Source organism: Argiope bruennichi, chromosome 10 (assembly GCF_947563725.1).
Source record: "Argiope bruennichi chromosome 10, qqArgBrue1.1, whole genome shotgun sequence".
Lineage (NCBI taxonomy): Eukaryota > Metazoa > Arthropoda > Arachnida > Araneae > Araneidae > Argiope > Argiope bruennichi.
In genome coordinates, this window is record NC_079160.1 from 48,986,087 (window position 1) to 49,002,777 (window position 16,691).

At 26.0% G+C, this 16,691-nt stretch overlaps 2 protein-coding genes across 2 annotated transcripts in view; one reads left to right on the forward strand and one right to left on the reverse strand.

Annotated features, from left to right (window-relative positions):
* Positions 1-5,351: 5,351 nt before the first annotated feature.
* On the reverse strand, positions 5,352-7,983 carry LOC129988191 (DDB1- and CUL4-associated factor 5-like). Its single transcript, XM_056096347.1, has one exon. It carries the CDS (start codon positions 7,797-7,799, stop codon positions 5,541-5,543), a length of 2,259 nt encoding a protein of 752 aa, XP_055952322.1. The 5' UTR covers positions 7,800-7,983; the 3' UTR covers positions 5,352-5,540.
* A 286-nt stretch (positions 7,984-8,269) lies between these two features.
* Positions 8,270-16,691, forward strand: part of LOC129988190 (kinesin-like protein KIF11-B) — a 35,871-nt gene continuing 27,449 nt past the window's right edge. The window contains exons 1-6 of the mRNA XM_056096346.1: positions 8,270-8,479; positions 10,334-10,475; positions 10,566-10,639; positions 12,014-12,089; positions 12,927-13,109; positions 14,133-14,348. Coding sequence (XP_055952321.1) covers positions 8,421-8,479; positions 10,334-10,475; positions 10,566-10,639; positions 12,014-12,089; positions 12,927-13,109; positions 14,133-14,348 — 750 coding nt within the window. The 5' untranslated portion in view covers positions 8,270-8,420. The remainder of the gene's footprint in view (positions 8,480-10,333; positions 10,476-10,565; positions 10,640-12,013; positions 12,090-12,926; positions 13,110-14,132; positions 14,349-16,691) is intronic.

Consider the following 16,691-nt stretch of genomic DNA (forward strand, 5'->3'; position numbering starts at 1 on the left):
TGTAACCATAGTTTGCAAAAATTTGTAAATTATTTGAAATAATATAATTGAAAGCAAAGACAAATAACAGCAAAATTGAAATAATAATACCTAACCATAGTTATCTCCTGTTATTCCCCTTTAACATTTTGAAACTAGTTCAAAATTGACAGAATGACAATAAAAATTCAATAAGGTCAAAAATTTATATTAAGGGGGGGGGGGGGGGAATGCATCTCAAAATGAATACAAAAAGAAAGAATCATAATTTTAAAATTAAAATGACAATATTTTTATATTCAACTTAATTTTCATCAATTAAATTTTCAATAAATTAAAGTTTTAAATATACAATAAATAATTTATAAATAGTGAGTAATAGTGTTTAATATATAAAGTGGTAATAATCATAATTTTTTTTAATTAATAACTTTACACAGAATAATTTTTAAAAAGACATCATTTTAATGAACAAGCAATATACAGCATTCGGAATATAATTGCCTTTACAACTTCAAAAAAGTACAACACACATCTAATTTGCTTATTTTTTTAAGTAAGACATTTTTTATTGCTTTTCCTTCAGGAATACATTGCATTGAAGTAAAGCACAGAAGATAGAATTGCATTGCATAGAATACTTTAAGTGAATTAAGACATTAAAAAGTTGTTCACTTACAATCACTGAGACACAAGGCATTAATATATCTGACTAAGAAAAACAATTATTTATAAAATTTTAAAACAGTTAAAAATTTTTTAGCTTTGACTGATGTACTTTAGCTTGACTACTTAAGCAATATAAAATTGAATTATAATTCGAAAACTAGCAATTTTTTTTTAAAATTTTATATACACTTACAATGAATCTATGTATTAAAAACAATTAATAAAACAAAAGAACCAGTCTTCGAGCCCCAAACACTGGTCTGATTGCATGAATTTTTATTTCATATGACAACTCAAGATGCCTAGATACATTGTTAATGATCATCAACTCCCACCTCACCATCGCCCAGTTTTGCAAATAAAACTTTGTTAGTCTTCAGCTTCAACAATTAGAATGATTTCCCCAATTAACCTCACCACTTCGTAAACATAACTAATCAATCGGAATATGTTTATTGTGCTAGTTTAAAATTATGTATTTTATTGCTGTGATAAAATGTAGCTCTCTCAGATTAATACTATGTACTATGGTGGGTGAACAATTAATAACCAAACCCATATTTGAATTAAAAATGCAAGATATTTCAGTTTTACTATATATATATATAATATGTCATTTAAGACAAGCAAATATGCTAATTCAAGCTGAAACTTAACATGTTTATACATGTCATAAAATTGAGTAACTCCTTTAAAAAATTTATTTTATTTAAAAAATAATTTTCTGCATATTGAAACACGTAAAAAAAATCTTTTGTGTCATAATTATGGCAAAATATATTTCAAAACTCAAACATTTTCTTTGCACTAATTTAAAAAAAAAAAATTAAAGCCACACTGTCTCTAATGAATAGGAAATATTTATAATACAAGTTCTCCCAATTTTGTTGTGCTGTTTTTCTTCTTCTTTAAAGCCTATTTATCATTTTTACTTTCCATTTCCCTTACAGGTAAGTGATCCAGAAACTTTTTGATTCATAAGATTATCTTTTCCCTTTATAGTAAATAGATAATTTGTAACAATGTAAGGAAACAAGGTCTTAAGAATAAATTTCAAGCAAAAATTCGTCAATCAATTATTGATAGCAAACAGGCTTTTAAAAAAAATTTATTTTTAAATAATTAAAATTTGATCTAAAAATGTTTACTTTTAGATTTTAAGCGTATCGAGCCAAATTTGATATTTTTTAAGAACAAATGTGGTTTTATAGAGTACAAACAAAAATGCACACCCAGACTTTTATTATCATTAGAAATAAAATTCTTAGATAGACCAAACTTTTTACAATACAAAAAAAAAAAAAAAAATGAAAACTAAGCTATTCCCCACAATGAAAATTTTCTTTAAAATAAATGTTGTTTCTTTTAGATAGACATAATGTTTTATAATACAGAAAATAAAATGAGAACTAAGCTATTCCCCACAGTGAAAATTTTCTTTAAAATAAATGTAAATATATAAATAAGAATGATAATTAAATTTTAAAAATTGCAGATAATTCCATTCTTCTTTCAAACAAATATAAACTCATAGACATAATGGTCAAAATAATGTAAGAATCATTAAAATAATACTATTCAACATATATTAATCTTGATCTAAGAAATGAGTCTCACTTTTATTTGGTGGGGAATTTTTGGTTAATATATACTTGTAGGAATACTTAAATAACTTGTAGGAATAGTTGCTCAAGATCATTTCAAATTTAATGAGATTTATTTATTTCCTCACCCTGGCTGTTTTAATTAAGAGAAATGGGGGAACAAAGGTACATACATTCAAAATCGGCATCAGAGATCAATTAAGAATAACCATTTATTTATCAATGAGGACAGATGATTCTATTAGGTAGCAAATTAAAGTGACAATGATTATTTAATAGAAAAAGGAACAATTTCTGCACCAAGCATAGCCTTTTAATTACTGAACAATGTCCAAATTTGTTTTTCAGAATCGAGACCAACATTTAGAAATATTTGCACCAATATGATAGTGGCAAGAATCTTTCAATTGTGAAAGAATGTAAATAAATAAAATCATTAACTCAACAGACTTTTGGAAAAACAGATAATATAATAAAATATTTATCTATAACCAACAAACTGTTAGAATTTATTTTTTCAATTAAAACATAGAATTGAAAAATTTTACATCTGAAAGACTCAAGCAAACACAAATTGTAACTTTTTCCCCAAATAAAATTGGAAGTTTTTGATTAAAATGCTTTTTATTAGATAAATCTTAATATTTACTATTAGGAATAATGAATTACAGCTTGCTTTAATAAGTTTTTTTACACCTAAAATGAAAACCTAGCAGAGCAGATGATTTTGGTTTAGAACAGAGGTTTGTTGCTGTAGAGAAGTTTCACTATAGAAAAATACATATTTTGTTTCATTTTCTAAAGTTAATAAAGAAAGTTTCAAGGATTAATTTAAAAAAAAGGTTAAAAGGATTAATTTTGGGAAAAGTTTATAAATTAGATCTTTCAAAAAATATAAAATTCTTATTTCCCATGCAGTCATTCCAAAATATATATATTGTTTATAAAATAAAATTCAACAAGCTGTTCATAAGTTAAATACATTTATATAAATGAAAACAGAGAAAAAAAGCATAGACTGCGAAAAAAATTTTAGCACAGATTTCTTTCTGCTAAACTTATTTCTAATTTTTCTAAAATTGTAGCAATGAACAAAATCTATATTGTATAATAAGCAAATTATAAATTTTGAATCAGAAAACATGTAAATAACATTGCATAATATTTAAACAAACTGTACTTTGTGATTATATTTTAACACTATAATTAAAATTCTTTTTCCATATAATTTAAAAGAATACAATACAGGGAAGAAAGCTTTCCTTTTTAAATAAAACTGTTATAATAAATAGAGTTGCATATACTGGCTTTAGTTATTATTAATCAGTTTTAGTTATATTAAGCAAAAAATTATATTAATAAAGAACTAACTCTAAAAATAAAGCACTAAACACCACACAATACACTAGAATTTATGAGGACTATATTATATATATATATATATATATATATATATATATATATATATATATAAGAAATAATATTACTAAGTCTTATTTTAATAACTGTAAAATAATATCTGCACAATTCTAAATATGAAAAGAAAGGAGGTTACTTTTAAACAAATTATAGAGCCATTATAATGAAATTTATTATCTGAACAGAATAAGGCAGATTCCTGACTAATTGCTTAGGTCCACTGGGCTAGCAGGAAAGAAAATGGGGGGGGGATCAATTTTGTAAAAAAATAATATAATAATATTATGTAGAAATATAGATATTACTCGATCATGAATGACAAATAAAAATGTAGGTTTTCACAAAACTTTAAAAAAAATTAGATTAATAGGTTCATTAAGATAATAATTAGATTCATTAGATTAATAATTAACCATTTTATTAAAAAAAAGAGGTCAAATAATATGCACTGCCTAGGATTGCAAAGTGCCTAAATCCACCACTGGATGCACTACATCACCAAATATTCCACAATGAGAATTAATTTTCCTTCAATCCAAAGTTTAAAATTTCATTCTGAAATGGAAGTGCATATATACAGAGAGAAATTTAAATGCATGATAAACTGAAGCATTTTTATGAATTGAATTGGAGCTAATTTTTAGTTCTTAATAATACAAAAAGTCACATTTACATCTAAATTGTCTTAATTTTTTTCTTATAGAAAATAATTCTATTTAATCAATTGCATAGTACATTTATAAAGATTTTGTTAAAAAAAATATATATATGAAATTAAAACATATTAAACATCGGTAATAAAGAACCAAAGTATAATAACATCCTTTTATTTTATAATTTTTTCCCATCAGTGATATGCATCCATTAGGATGCATCATCTAAAACATTAATATTTTGAAACTTCAAAATTCTTTAATAAATTTTGCACTGCAAAGTGAATGGCAATCATCAAAAGGAATACTATTAGAAATTCAAATGAAATTTTAACAATTGATCATTATTAAAAATCAATATTTCAACTATTGACTTTAATATTTCTCTTTAAGAAACTAAACAAACTTTAAAAGTAACACACTTGATACAAATTTATGATTATATACTATTCCCATAAAAAAAATCAGACTTCTGAGGTTAATCTATTCAAAACATAGAATGCTTCATTACTTGGAGTGAAACTGGTACTTGCATTTCATAACAGCTTTTGAGTTTACTTAACTATTTCCAGATTATTCCTAGCTCCTTTATAACTTTAGCACACAAGTACCTAAAATTGCTCATAGAGCTTTAATAAATTTTGCACGCATAAAAGAAAGTTGCAGAAAATGGAAGTATGTATTAATCAAAAATTCTTCTTGTAAGTTATTAACAACAATAAGACAAACACAGATTGAAACAAAAGCTATAGATTATTCTGAAAAAATAGGTAATTTTTTAAAAAAAAACTTCCCTTTTGGTTTAAATATTATACAGAATAATAGATAGTATGTTTTTGACAATCTGATAGACAAAACTCTCAGCTCAATGAATGAAATATATGAAGATTAAAAACAATGCAACATTGTTATATTAGCTGGAAATTCTCTTTCACTAGCCTTTATACCCAGCTAAGACTTTAAATAAAAGATTTTCTTATAAATAATAAACATTTATATCAATTTCACACAAATAAATCTAACGGAGCTCATGTATAGATTTATTTGAAATCAAAATCTTCAATTTCAATCAGTTATGAAGAATACACATATTTTACCAATCTATTTACAAATTATTGAATAAGGGGGGAAAAATGAAGAAAAAAAACTTGCATATGATTATATAAAAATCTCACAGAAAGTAACTGATATTTTTGAACAGTACAAAATTTTATTCTTAGTCCTCATCTGTATCATAAAAACTTCGCTTGCGATAATTTCTATAATTCTTCTTACCATCTTTAGTTGGACGATAATTTTTTTTTGAAATTGTAGATGAATTAGATGTTTCAGTCCCATTAATATTATTTGTAGAATTAGGTAATTCCACATTGTCTTCATTTTTGGGTAAGTTTGTTTCGGAAATTACAGAATTATTCAAAGTAGTATTCGATACTTCTTGTTTAGCAGGTAAGAATTCAGTAGAGGCTTTATTTTTATCCTCACTCTTAGATTTAACAGAGGCTTTATTTTTATCCTCACTCTTAGATTTAACAGAGGCTTTATTTTTATCCTCACTTTTAGATTTAACATTTTTTGAACATTCACCTTTAACCTCCTTGCTATTTTCATCAGAATCTGAGCCTTTTTGTTTTAGAAGAGTGTCCTTACTCAGTTTGGCACGTTTCTTTCTCAAAACCTTTCTTTTATCAGTTTTGGTTGTTAATGCCGACTTAGAGCCATGACCATTTGCTGCAGTATTATTGCTCGCATTTTCATTTCCTGATATAAGAGGATATTTTTTGCGTTTTTTTAACAGATGAAGACTCTTTTTCCTCAGTTTTTCATACTGTTTGTTCAAATGCTTCTGTAATCTTTCACTAGTTTTTTTAACTTGCTCTCTCCGTTTCTGAGCAATGAGCATTGAGATTCTATCCAAAGATGGATCACGGGCTTCTTCCCCATTATTTGAAGTATTGCCTTTTCCTTCATCAATTAAAGATCTTGCATAAAGAGCAAGAACTGTATTCTTTGCTTCTTCAACATTATTTGGTGATCTAGTCGTATTAGTGCATACTTCACAAGGATTAGTAGTGCCATGTGTATCATCATCATCAGAAGAAGAAGATAAAGAATCACTTGATGATTGGGAATCTGATGATGGCAGAATATATAATGTGTTCATTGCCTCAACACTTGAGTCTGAAGTCCAGCCTTCAATATCCCTTTGTACCAAAGAATCAAAAAATGCCATCATGCGTTGATCTTCTTGCACAGAATGATGACTATAATCATGAGTCATAAATTGGCCATTTTCAAGAACTAAATTAATGTATTCTTCATGAGAATATACTTTTCTTAAGCCGTCTTTGGCAGAAACATATTCACTAATGTCTTCTTTAAAGGTAAGAGGAAAAGAGCTCCAAAGCTTCACTATTTTCTCAACACCTGATGATGCTAGAATACCATAAGTGCTATTATACCTCACTTGATTCACAATGGATCGATGGCCTCTCAGAACTAAATGTGATTTGTTAACCCACACTCCTTTTTTGAAATTGGCAGCATCAGGTATTTTCCAAACATATAATTTGAAATCATCTGAACCAGATAAAATATATTGATCTCTTTCACCAGCAAAGCAACAGCTTTTCATAGTACATGAATTATAGTATTCATGATGATCAAATTCAGCAGCAGGTTGAGGTGAGGAGAGTTCATATAATACAGGAGGAAACCTTCTTCTGAGAGCAAGCAAATGGGTTCCTTGAGAATTAAAACGCACACTCATTGCACTTTGAGACAATAATGTAGGTCCATATTTCATCAAATGTACCTTTGGTTTCCTAATATCCCATAAACAGACGCCATCTTTCGCATTTGCAGTCGCTAAAAATCGAGGTTCCACAGGATTGTACATCACAGCATGATAAGCTGATGCACTACTTGCTAATGTGTAAGGTTCATTGGAAGGCAATCTTATATCCCAAACTAAAACGCGGCCATCATCACATGCACTTGCAAAAATATTTTCATTAACTGGATCAACAGCTAAACCGTAAACAGCTTCATCGTGAAGGAAAGCGTCAAGGATCTCTCCTGTTGATACGTCATGTGCTATAACTTGTTCGTCGTTTCCTGCCGAAAACAATTTACTATGATTAGTACTAAATCCTAAGCAAAAGATATTGCTATTGTGCTCTCCTTTCATAGATTTAGGTGGAAGCGATCCTGTCAAAGTTTGATCAATATTCCAAATAAGGATCCTTTTATCATCTCCACCGGAGACGAGCCATTCGCCATTATTGGAAAACTCGATAGCATTAACGCAACCATAATGGGCAAATAGATCTTTGCTGTAAAGACATTTACTGAAGTCTAATCTTCGATTTATCATTCGCCTATCCCCATGCTCTTTCCCAGTATATTGCAAATGCTCAAGGTAATGTATACCAGTCATATACGATGGTTTCGAACGCAGTGAATTCAAAGACATGGCTGCAAATACTTTAAGATAAAAAAAAAACGTACAAATTTACCTATAAAACGAGAATGATCTCATTACATTAATTTGATTGTTTGTTGTGTATATCTATGCATAAACATACTATAGTATACAATACAACTACACATCTTTCATTTCAGCTCAGCTCATTTCATTTTTAACCCGATCTCATATGTCAGAGATAGATTTCTCAAGAAACAAAACAAGTTCCCTAACTGTTCGACAGACCAGAGCGCCCTCTTTTTGCTTTAATCAATATTCTTTAAATAACTAAATTTTCAATCAAAAATTTCATAGCATGTAATATTATGATATTTTTGCAGTATTAATTTTAAAGGAAAGAAATTTAACATAAAAAAAGAAATGATGCTTAAAATGATGAACATGAAGCTTTACTCCAAAGATCTGATTAGTTCGTTTCTCCTAACTTTTGATTGGTTGAATTGTAGCGGTTAGTTTTCAAAAACGGAATTTAGCTGCAGTGGATTGTTTTGATTGTGTGTTTATGGTGTATTTATATGTATTTCTTCAATCTAAATTGAGATTAATAGTTGAGAAGTGTTAAAATCTAAGTTATTTACTGTCAGTATCTTTATATAACTCTAACCCAAGATGAGTAAAAAAACTGACAGTCAAAAGAATCAACGAATCCAAGTCTTCGCACGTTGCAGGTATTGTGATCGTTTCAAAAAATATTATACCAAACATATTATAACATGAAATATAACTATACAAATTTGTGCGATACTAACTATAAGATATTGTATCGTCTAATATATGTGCATTAAAACCTTAATTAGCTATTAAAAAAGGGAAATTATTAAAACTTTTCATTTCAACTAGAAAGGGGAAAAAAAGGTTTAATGTTTTTATTATATTGATAATTTTCTAAGTTAAGTCCAGTTCATTTAATAATTCACTGATTTAAAAATTTAACAGTTAAAATTTATTTAGTGGTCAAATGCTTAGGAGGTACCAGGAAATTTGTTCAAATGATAGTAAAGAGATAGGTATCTGAAGTTTCTAATGCAATCTTAAACATTTTTTCTGCTTGATTTCTGTATGTGAGATATATCAGGTGTCTTTTCTAACATTATTTTAAAGTATTATATTGATATCTGCTTTTATTTTTAATATTTTTTTTAATTATATTATAAAAAATATTATGCTTCAAAATTTAAATTATATGATTTTTGTTATGTTAAACCAGATAATAAGATTGGTTTTGAATTCATTCGTTTTAAGAACATAAAATCTAATAATTGTACATGTCTCAATTTCTGAGTTTATTTCAATATTATATTTATTATGTTGTCATATATGCATGTAAAGTAAATAAATTATTTAATATATTTGATAATTAATATCTATAAAGAGTAATTTTATTCCAAAATAATGATGCAACTTTAATGAGAAGTAATATTAAATATATACTATAATTATCAAAAACAAATAACAAAATGTCTGTTCTTAAGAAAATTGTTTTAAAAAATTCAGCTTATAAACAAAACTTTACTATTGTTAATAAATTTTGTACTACAGTATATTTTTCAAATTATATTGCAAAATTTGATGCTTATTGGCAATGTACATTTTTTTATTTTTAAAAATTGTTAATAAAAATTTTGCATTTAACTTATTTGATATGCTAAGAATTGTATATATTATTATCTCAAATCACTAAAAGTGTCATATAAACAAATTTTCATTTCCAAATCTTTGAATAAATAATATTTACCTGTCATTTTAAATTTTGTTAAATAAAAATATTTGCTAATTATAATTGCCAAAAAAAAAATACCAACAATTACATTAATTAAAATTTATATTTTCTTTTTATATATTTGCATATGTTATTTGCCTTTAAACATATGTGTTTGAAGTTACAGAAAAGAAACAGATAAAAAAGATTTTTTTTTTATATTGACTTAAAACAATATTTGTTGACAAATTTTTCTTAACTGAAATAGCTTTACCATTTTAATTAATAAATGGATAATGCTTTTGATTTTTTGGTGGAGTAGGAGAGAATAATTTTGTTTTGAAATGTTTTGTTACTTCTAGATTTTCAAATATAGAATTAACATTGTCAGAGGAAAAAATTGTAATAGTTTTTTTATTTAAATTTATGCAAAAACTGTAAGATTATAATTGTCCTTCCTTTAGACTATTAAAATAAGACTTCTCAAATAAATGAATATCATAAAGTCCTTTTCATTATATAAAAAAATCAAGCTTTCCAAAACAGATTATTAAACTGAAGAAAATTTTAATTGATGAACAAACAAAAAGTTATTGATATTTTCTTATATTGACATTTTCAAAGCCTCCCCCACCCTTTTCCAAAGAATTTTATATTTATATGTGTTTAATTTAATTTGAAGATCTAGAAAAAATTAAACACTTTTAAGTCTTAGATATTGATATTATGATATTTTTTTTCATATGCTTTTATTATTAAAATTTTATTTGAATAATTATAATTAAAATTTTATTTAAATAATTGTAAATATCTTTTGATTCAGGCCTTTAAACAATATTGAGAGGAGACAAGGTTCGCCATCTGTGGTAGAAGTTATACCAGATAAAAAAGAAATTTTGATTAAAGATAGGACTTCTAACCGAGAATTCTTTTTTGATAAAGTGTTTCCTCCAGATGCTAAACAGGTTGGTTTGCATTTCATTTCTTTAACACTATTTTAATACAAAAGATTTCATTACTTATCATTAATTACCTATTATCTTCAATTTTTTTAGATCACTGTTTACAAGGCAGTCGTTGGACCTCTCATACAAGAAGTTCTTAATGGATATAATTGCACAGTTTTTGCGTATGTGAATTTGTGTTTTCATATTTATTCTTTCCATTTATTGTTTAATATTTATTTTAAATTCATTCTCATGATGAGAAAACAGATTTATTAATTAAAATTGATAATTATAAATTTTTCACTGATTTCATTTTCAGTTCCTTGATTCCCAATAAAAAGTGTATCAGATTTGTAATATTTTCGCAACATAAGACTGGCAATATCAATTTTAAAAGAACTAGGAATGTATTTTTCTATAAATCCATCTCACATTATTAAAATTGTTTAATTTTTGCTGTATCATTCATAGTGTTTTTCACTTTCACTGAAATTAGTTCTGTTGTAAATCAAATGTTATTAAAAGTTTGTCTTTCATACAATATAATATTATGGTTATAATGAGTTGAATTTTATAAAGTGGTGTAAAAATTTAAACATTCATTTTTTTTTTTTTTTTTTTTTTTTTTGGTAAGCGTACAAATAAACATTAATTGCAAGCAGTAGCCAAATTCCTCTAATTAATTGTAAATTAAAAAGAGCCTTTTAATTTATTGTGCATTTAAAATAATATAATTTTTAACATTAATATTGATAATTCTTTGTTTCTAGACAATTTATTTCACTAGCCCTTTTGTTGTCCTTTCCCTTCCGCGAAAATTTCTGTTTTTCGCCGCATTAGAACAAACAAAAATAAAAACTCAAACAAGTAAACATGTACAAGGCTTTTTAAACATTTAAAAGTTTCAAAATGTAGAACATTTGAAGCGCATTACGGCCGCCCTGCAGAAATTTCACTTGAACATGTTATAGACGCCGAAGAGGTTCAGGCACAATTAGTATTAGGTTTGAAAGAAAGTTTTTAATGCTATTTAATGGAATTCTGTGATCTTTATTACAAATGTTGCAAAAAAAAAAAAAAAAAAAATGTTACTAATGTTGGATGAAAACATTGCAAATATTTTTAGAACAGTACTCATGTTGTACTGAAAAATAAAAGTTGTTATAGTCAAAGAAAAAACCTAACTTCTATCATTTGTAAAAAAAAAAAATCCAAATGTTGACATATTGAAAAAATTGGTTGCTTGTGATAAATTGTTCTGAACCTATTGCCAAAAATTGTCAGAATTACAAGTTCTTATTAATTAAATTAATTGATCAAATTGAAACTTGTCTAAACTTTAATATAAAAAGTATATATGTATTAAATTTAGTACCTCAAATTCCTGTATTTTGTCTCAGACTTGACAGACATAGATAAATAAGACATTATGTGCTTTCAAAATGCTGAAATTTTATAAACTGTAATCATATATATTTGCTGCAAGTTTTTATTTGCCTTCTCCATATTATCAGTTCAATTAATGTATTAATATATTGATCATGATTTTTCTACAGATATGGTCAGACAGGGACGGGAAAAACTTACACAATGGAAGGTGAACGAAGTAATTCAAGCTGTTCTTGGGAAGACGTATGTTTCAATACTTTATTTCCTGTTTCATCAAGAAATAATTTGAATTTTTTTTCTTCTCAATTGGATGTTTTAATTATATAAAAAAATTTAATCTCAAATGCTTATATAAATTAAGATGATAATTATTTCTTTTGATTACCAAATTTTGTTTTAAAAATTGATTTATTTAAGAATTTGTCTTCACAATTCTTCAAAATTATTGTAAATTCCAATAAATTTTCTTTGGCTATCTCCAAATTTGATTTAATGTATCAGAATGTTAATGGAATATGAAGACAATTAAGGAAAGTTATATAAATATTGCTTATTAGTGTTGAGTTACTTTGGATTAAGTTAATTTGAGTTTTTTTAATTAAAAATCTTTGTTTTTCAAATCTTAGATTAATTAATGCATCACTGTAAGTTTTTCTTCAGTAAAATTTTCTTTGGAAAACTTATTCTTTACAATATCTCTTGAATGTCTATGTTCTTCCATTTTATACTTATAAATTTCATTAACATGGTGTCAAATTCATAAAACTAAAGTAGCAATGCATTTCATATAACTATACATTATGTTTTTTCTCTTGCATGATGTAGAGTGAATCTGAGTTTAACGGATTGCAGAATATTCTATTTTTATCCTATAAATAAGAATTGGCTCTATTTTTCAACTTTCAGTAAAACATCTGTGGAATATTCTTTTACAATTTAACTAATTATAAATACTTTTTATTGAGTCATTTCTCCAAAAATCAAATATATTCTTCAAGAGTTCAAAGAAAATTATATTTAAATTATGTTAGTTGAAGTGATGCTCCTATGTGTATTATTGGATAATATATTTTTTTACAGGATCCAGGAGCTGGGATTATCCCTCGTTCATTGCATCAGCTATTTGAAGAGCTGAATAAAGAAGAGAATGTGGAATTCTCTGTCCGGGTTTCTTTTCTGGAACTTTACAACGAAGAACTCTTTGATCTTTTGAGTTCTACTGAACTTTCTAGACTGCGTTTATATGAAGATTCAAATAGAAAGGTTTTGGGTTTTAATTTTTTTAACCTTATTCATTATTTTTAATATTAATTTTTTTCAAGTATTATACATCATTAAGATATGATCACACAAGAGCATTATACTATGTTGTAAATATATTTTACCTTTGATATATAATTAGTCATTAAACAGTTTTTCCCTTAACAAAAATAATTCTGTTTTATATTAATATACTAATGAAGCTACTGTTTTTTAAAATACATTATGTATACAGAAACATATGTGACATCTAACAAATACTGTTAAGACTGCAAAATCTTATATATGCAATTTTTCAAATTTAAAATGTAATCTATTTAATAATCTTATGGGGGGGGGGGGAAAGTTATTGTTGGATTTGAGGTATGATTCTTTCCTGAACAGTGTCTTAAATTTTTCTTTCCAGATTGGAAAGTATTTGTCTGTGAACATAAATAAATCTTTGAAAAACACAAAAAAAAAGTTTTAATTTGAATTAAATAAACTTTTTGAAAAACTTCAATTTAAAAAAAAAACTATGGATTTAATCGCAATAATAAATAAAATTTATTCACAAAACTCTTCAATAAAGGAAAGCAAACATGAAATTGATTTTAAAAAATTTACCTAATTATATAAAATTCCAAAGACATGGGTAACGTGAGAGAACTGAATCATAGATAGCTAAGGAATAAAAGTTCCTCTTAGGATTGGGGGGGGGGGAGCATAAGAGCAAATATAAGTGGTGTAGTTTGTTGAGTCCTAATAAATGCATCAATTTTTTGTAGTTAAATATAGCTGGTGAAGTTTTTGTATTGTGTGTCTGTTTGTTTTAAAACTATGAAAATCCTCTATTTAATGGCATTTCTTTTTACATCTTTCAGATTATCATCTTAAGATTTAGAATTTAATAAATTGAAACATGAAAGGAAAGGCTTTTTAATGATATTATATAATTTATTATTAAAATATCTTTCCTTTTGCATGCTTTATCATGTATGCAAATTGCATTCTTGTTTTAAAAATTGTTTATTTTTATAAAACTAGGGTTCTGTAATCATTCAAGGGTTAGAGGAAATTCTTGTTAATAACAAAGATGAGGTTTATACTATTTTGGAGAAAGGTACATCTAGAAGACAAACTGCTGCAACAATGCTAAATGCATCATCAAGTCGCAGTCACACAGTTTTTTCTGTGACTGTTCATATTAAAGAAAATACTGTGGAAGGGGAAGAACTGCTAAAAACAGGAAAACTGAACTTGGTAAGCTGTCTTTTATATTTATAAAAAAGTATCAATCTAACAACAGAAAATAAAATTATGAAGAATTTTAAAATTCAACCAATATAGAATACAGTATTTAAATATATAACATATTTATAACATAAGGCTTAACATATTTACTGTCAAAATTTCAGCAATATTGAATCTTTATCTCTCTGCAAAAATGTTTAAAAGCTGGTATTTCTTAAATGAAACAGACATTTTTACTAAGAAAGAGCGGATCACATCACAGTCTCTGAAAGAAACCTTTTTACTGGCCAAATAAGGTTTGTCCTTATATAAAGATTGTGTCATCTTTTATTATTATTAATATATGTGTAATATTTTAGGCCGGTAAAAAAAAAAAAACCTTACATGCATATAAATTTAAATTTAGTATAGAATATTTAAAATAATTTGCTTGCATTTTTTTACTCAATTGCATTTTTGCATTGCATTTTTTTCTCAAACTTTTAATTCGAAGTTTAATTAAAAACTAAAATTTTAATGTGTTTTCATCATAACATTAAAGCATATTATTATATAAAAATTACTTTAATATCATTTTAAATGTTAAAAAGAATAGCTTTTGAATAATAAAAATTTTGTTTGGTTGAATATAATTTTCGAAAAATATTTTCTGAGAAATTAGTTTTGGACACAGTTTATAACAAAGATTTTTATTATAATGAAATTCAAAAATTCAGTTGATATTGCTTCTTTATTTTGTTGAATCACATTATTCTGCAGCTGTTAAAATTGTAGCAAACAAGAAAAAAAAATGCTTTCTTTGGTTTTATTTAAATTTTGAAAAAAATTTAAAGCATGTTCATTGAATAAAATTCTTCATTTGATAAGGTTTGTTAAATTTTGAAACAATGCAATATATTGTTTTGCACTGGCTTCGAGAAAGGCTTTTTTAAAAAATGCTTCAATTGGCATTTTTACTTTCTTTTCCTTGAATTTTGAAAGCACCTTTTCGGAAAGTGTCTATCTGCGACAAAAACACTTTGAAATAGATAGATGGTATTTGGTACAAGGTTTCACACCAAACTTGTAGAGATTTTGATCAAATTTTCAGCAACATCCATTTAGAGGAAATTGGTTTGTCTGTCTGACTGTTTGAATGTAAGTTAGCATGATAACTACTAAATGAAGAGAGCTAGATAGTTAAAATTTGGTACACAGATTTAGTATCGAGTGTTTAAACATCTGTCAAATTTTGAAAGTGGGTATCATGTACTGTTACTATGAGCTGGTTTATCATAATTCAACAGAACATATCAAGTTTTACCCATTTGTGGTTAAGTCCATCTATTAGCATTATATTTATTTGCTATAATTTAAACACCCTCCTTTTTTGTAATGTGAAATATATCATTGAATATATGGGAATTGATGCAAAATTATTTATTTGTTATAATTTAAATGCCCTCATTAATTTGTTATAAATTTAAATGCCCACATTACAAAAAATGTGAAATTGGATATATGGGAATAGATGCAAAACTGTACTATCTATTTGGAAAGATATAAATTAAATGCTTATTCACATAATATATTGATTAAATAAATATATTGCATGTGTTCTAATATTTTTATGCATAAAGTTTTTGTGATAAAGGCAATAAGGAAAATGTTTTTAATATGTTACTGAAATATTCAAATAATACATTATTGTAATTGAATTTAAAGATTTATAATTTGATCTTCAGATCTTTTTTTAGGTAAGTATTTTGTTTGTGTCTGAATTAAATTTAAAATAGCTCTAATTAAGAAAACAAAATTATGTGATTTGAAGCTAACTTTTTCCAGGGTGGAGGTAATTGTTTCTTTCAAAATGTGAGAATAGAATAGGTCAGACAAGAGGGAAAGAAATAGAATAACAGACTATATATAGTGGTGGTCAAAATTGTTAACACTTTTGTAAATCTTTGTTTTCTAACTTTGTACGCTTATAGAAAATGTTATGTTTCACAAAATACAAAATCTTACATATCAATTTAAAGAAAATTTAATGCTGATTTCAATACAAAAAGCAAAATTCAAATATTTGCAATACAAAAATGTTATGCTTACTTTTATCTGAAAAATAAACACAATGATGAAGTGGATTGTAATTTCTAACTTTTCTGATAAATCAAATTGTTCTGGGAACCAATCAAATGTTAATAACTGACAATAGAAGCTGACATCATGTTTAAAGTCGGAACAAGTCATTATTGTGCTTTGTTCTGTAAAAGGAAAACTGTTTTTTATACAATCAAATTACAAGTAAGAAATTTTGTTAAACTTTTTAATATTTAGTAGGAATTTTTGTAAATATTGTCAAAGCAATGTCAT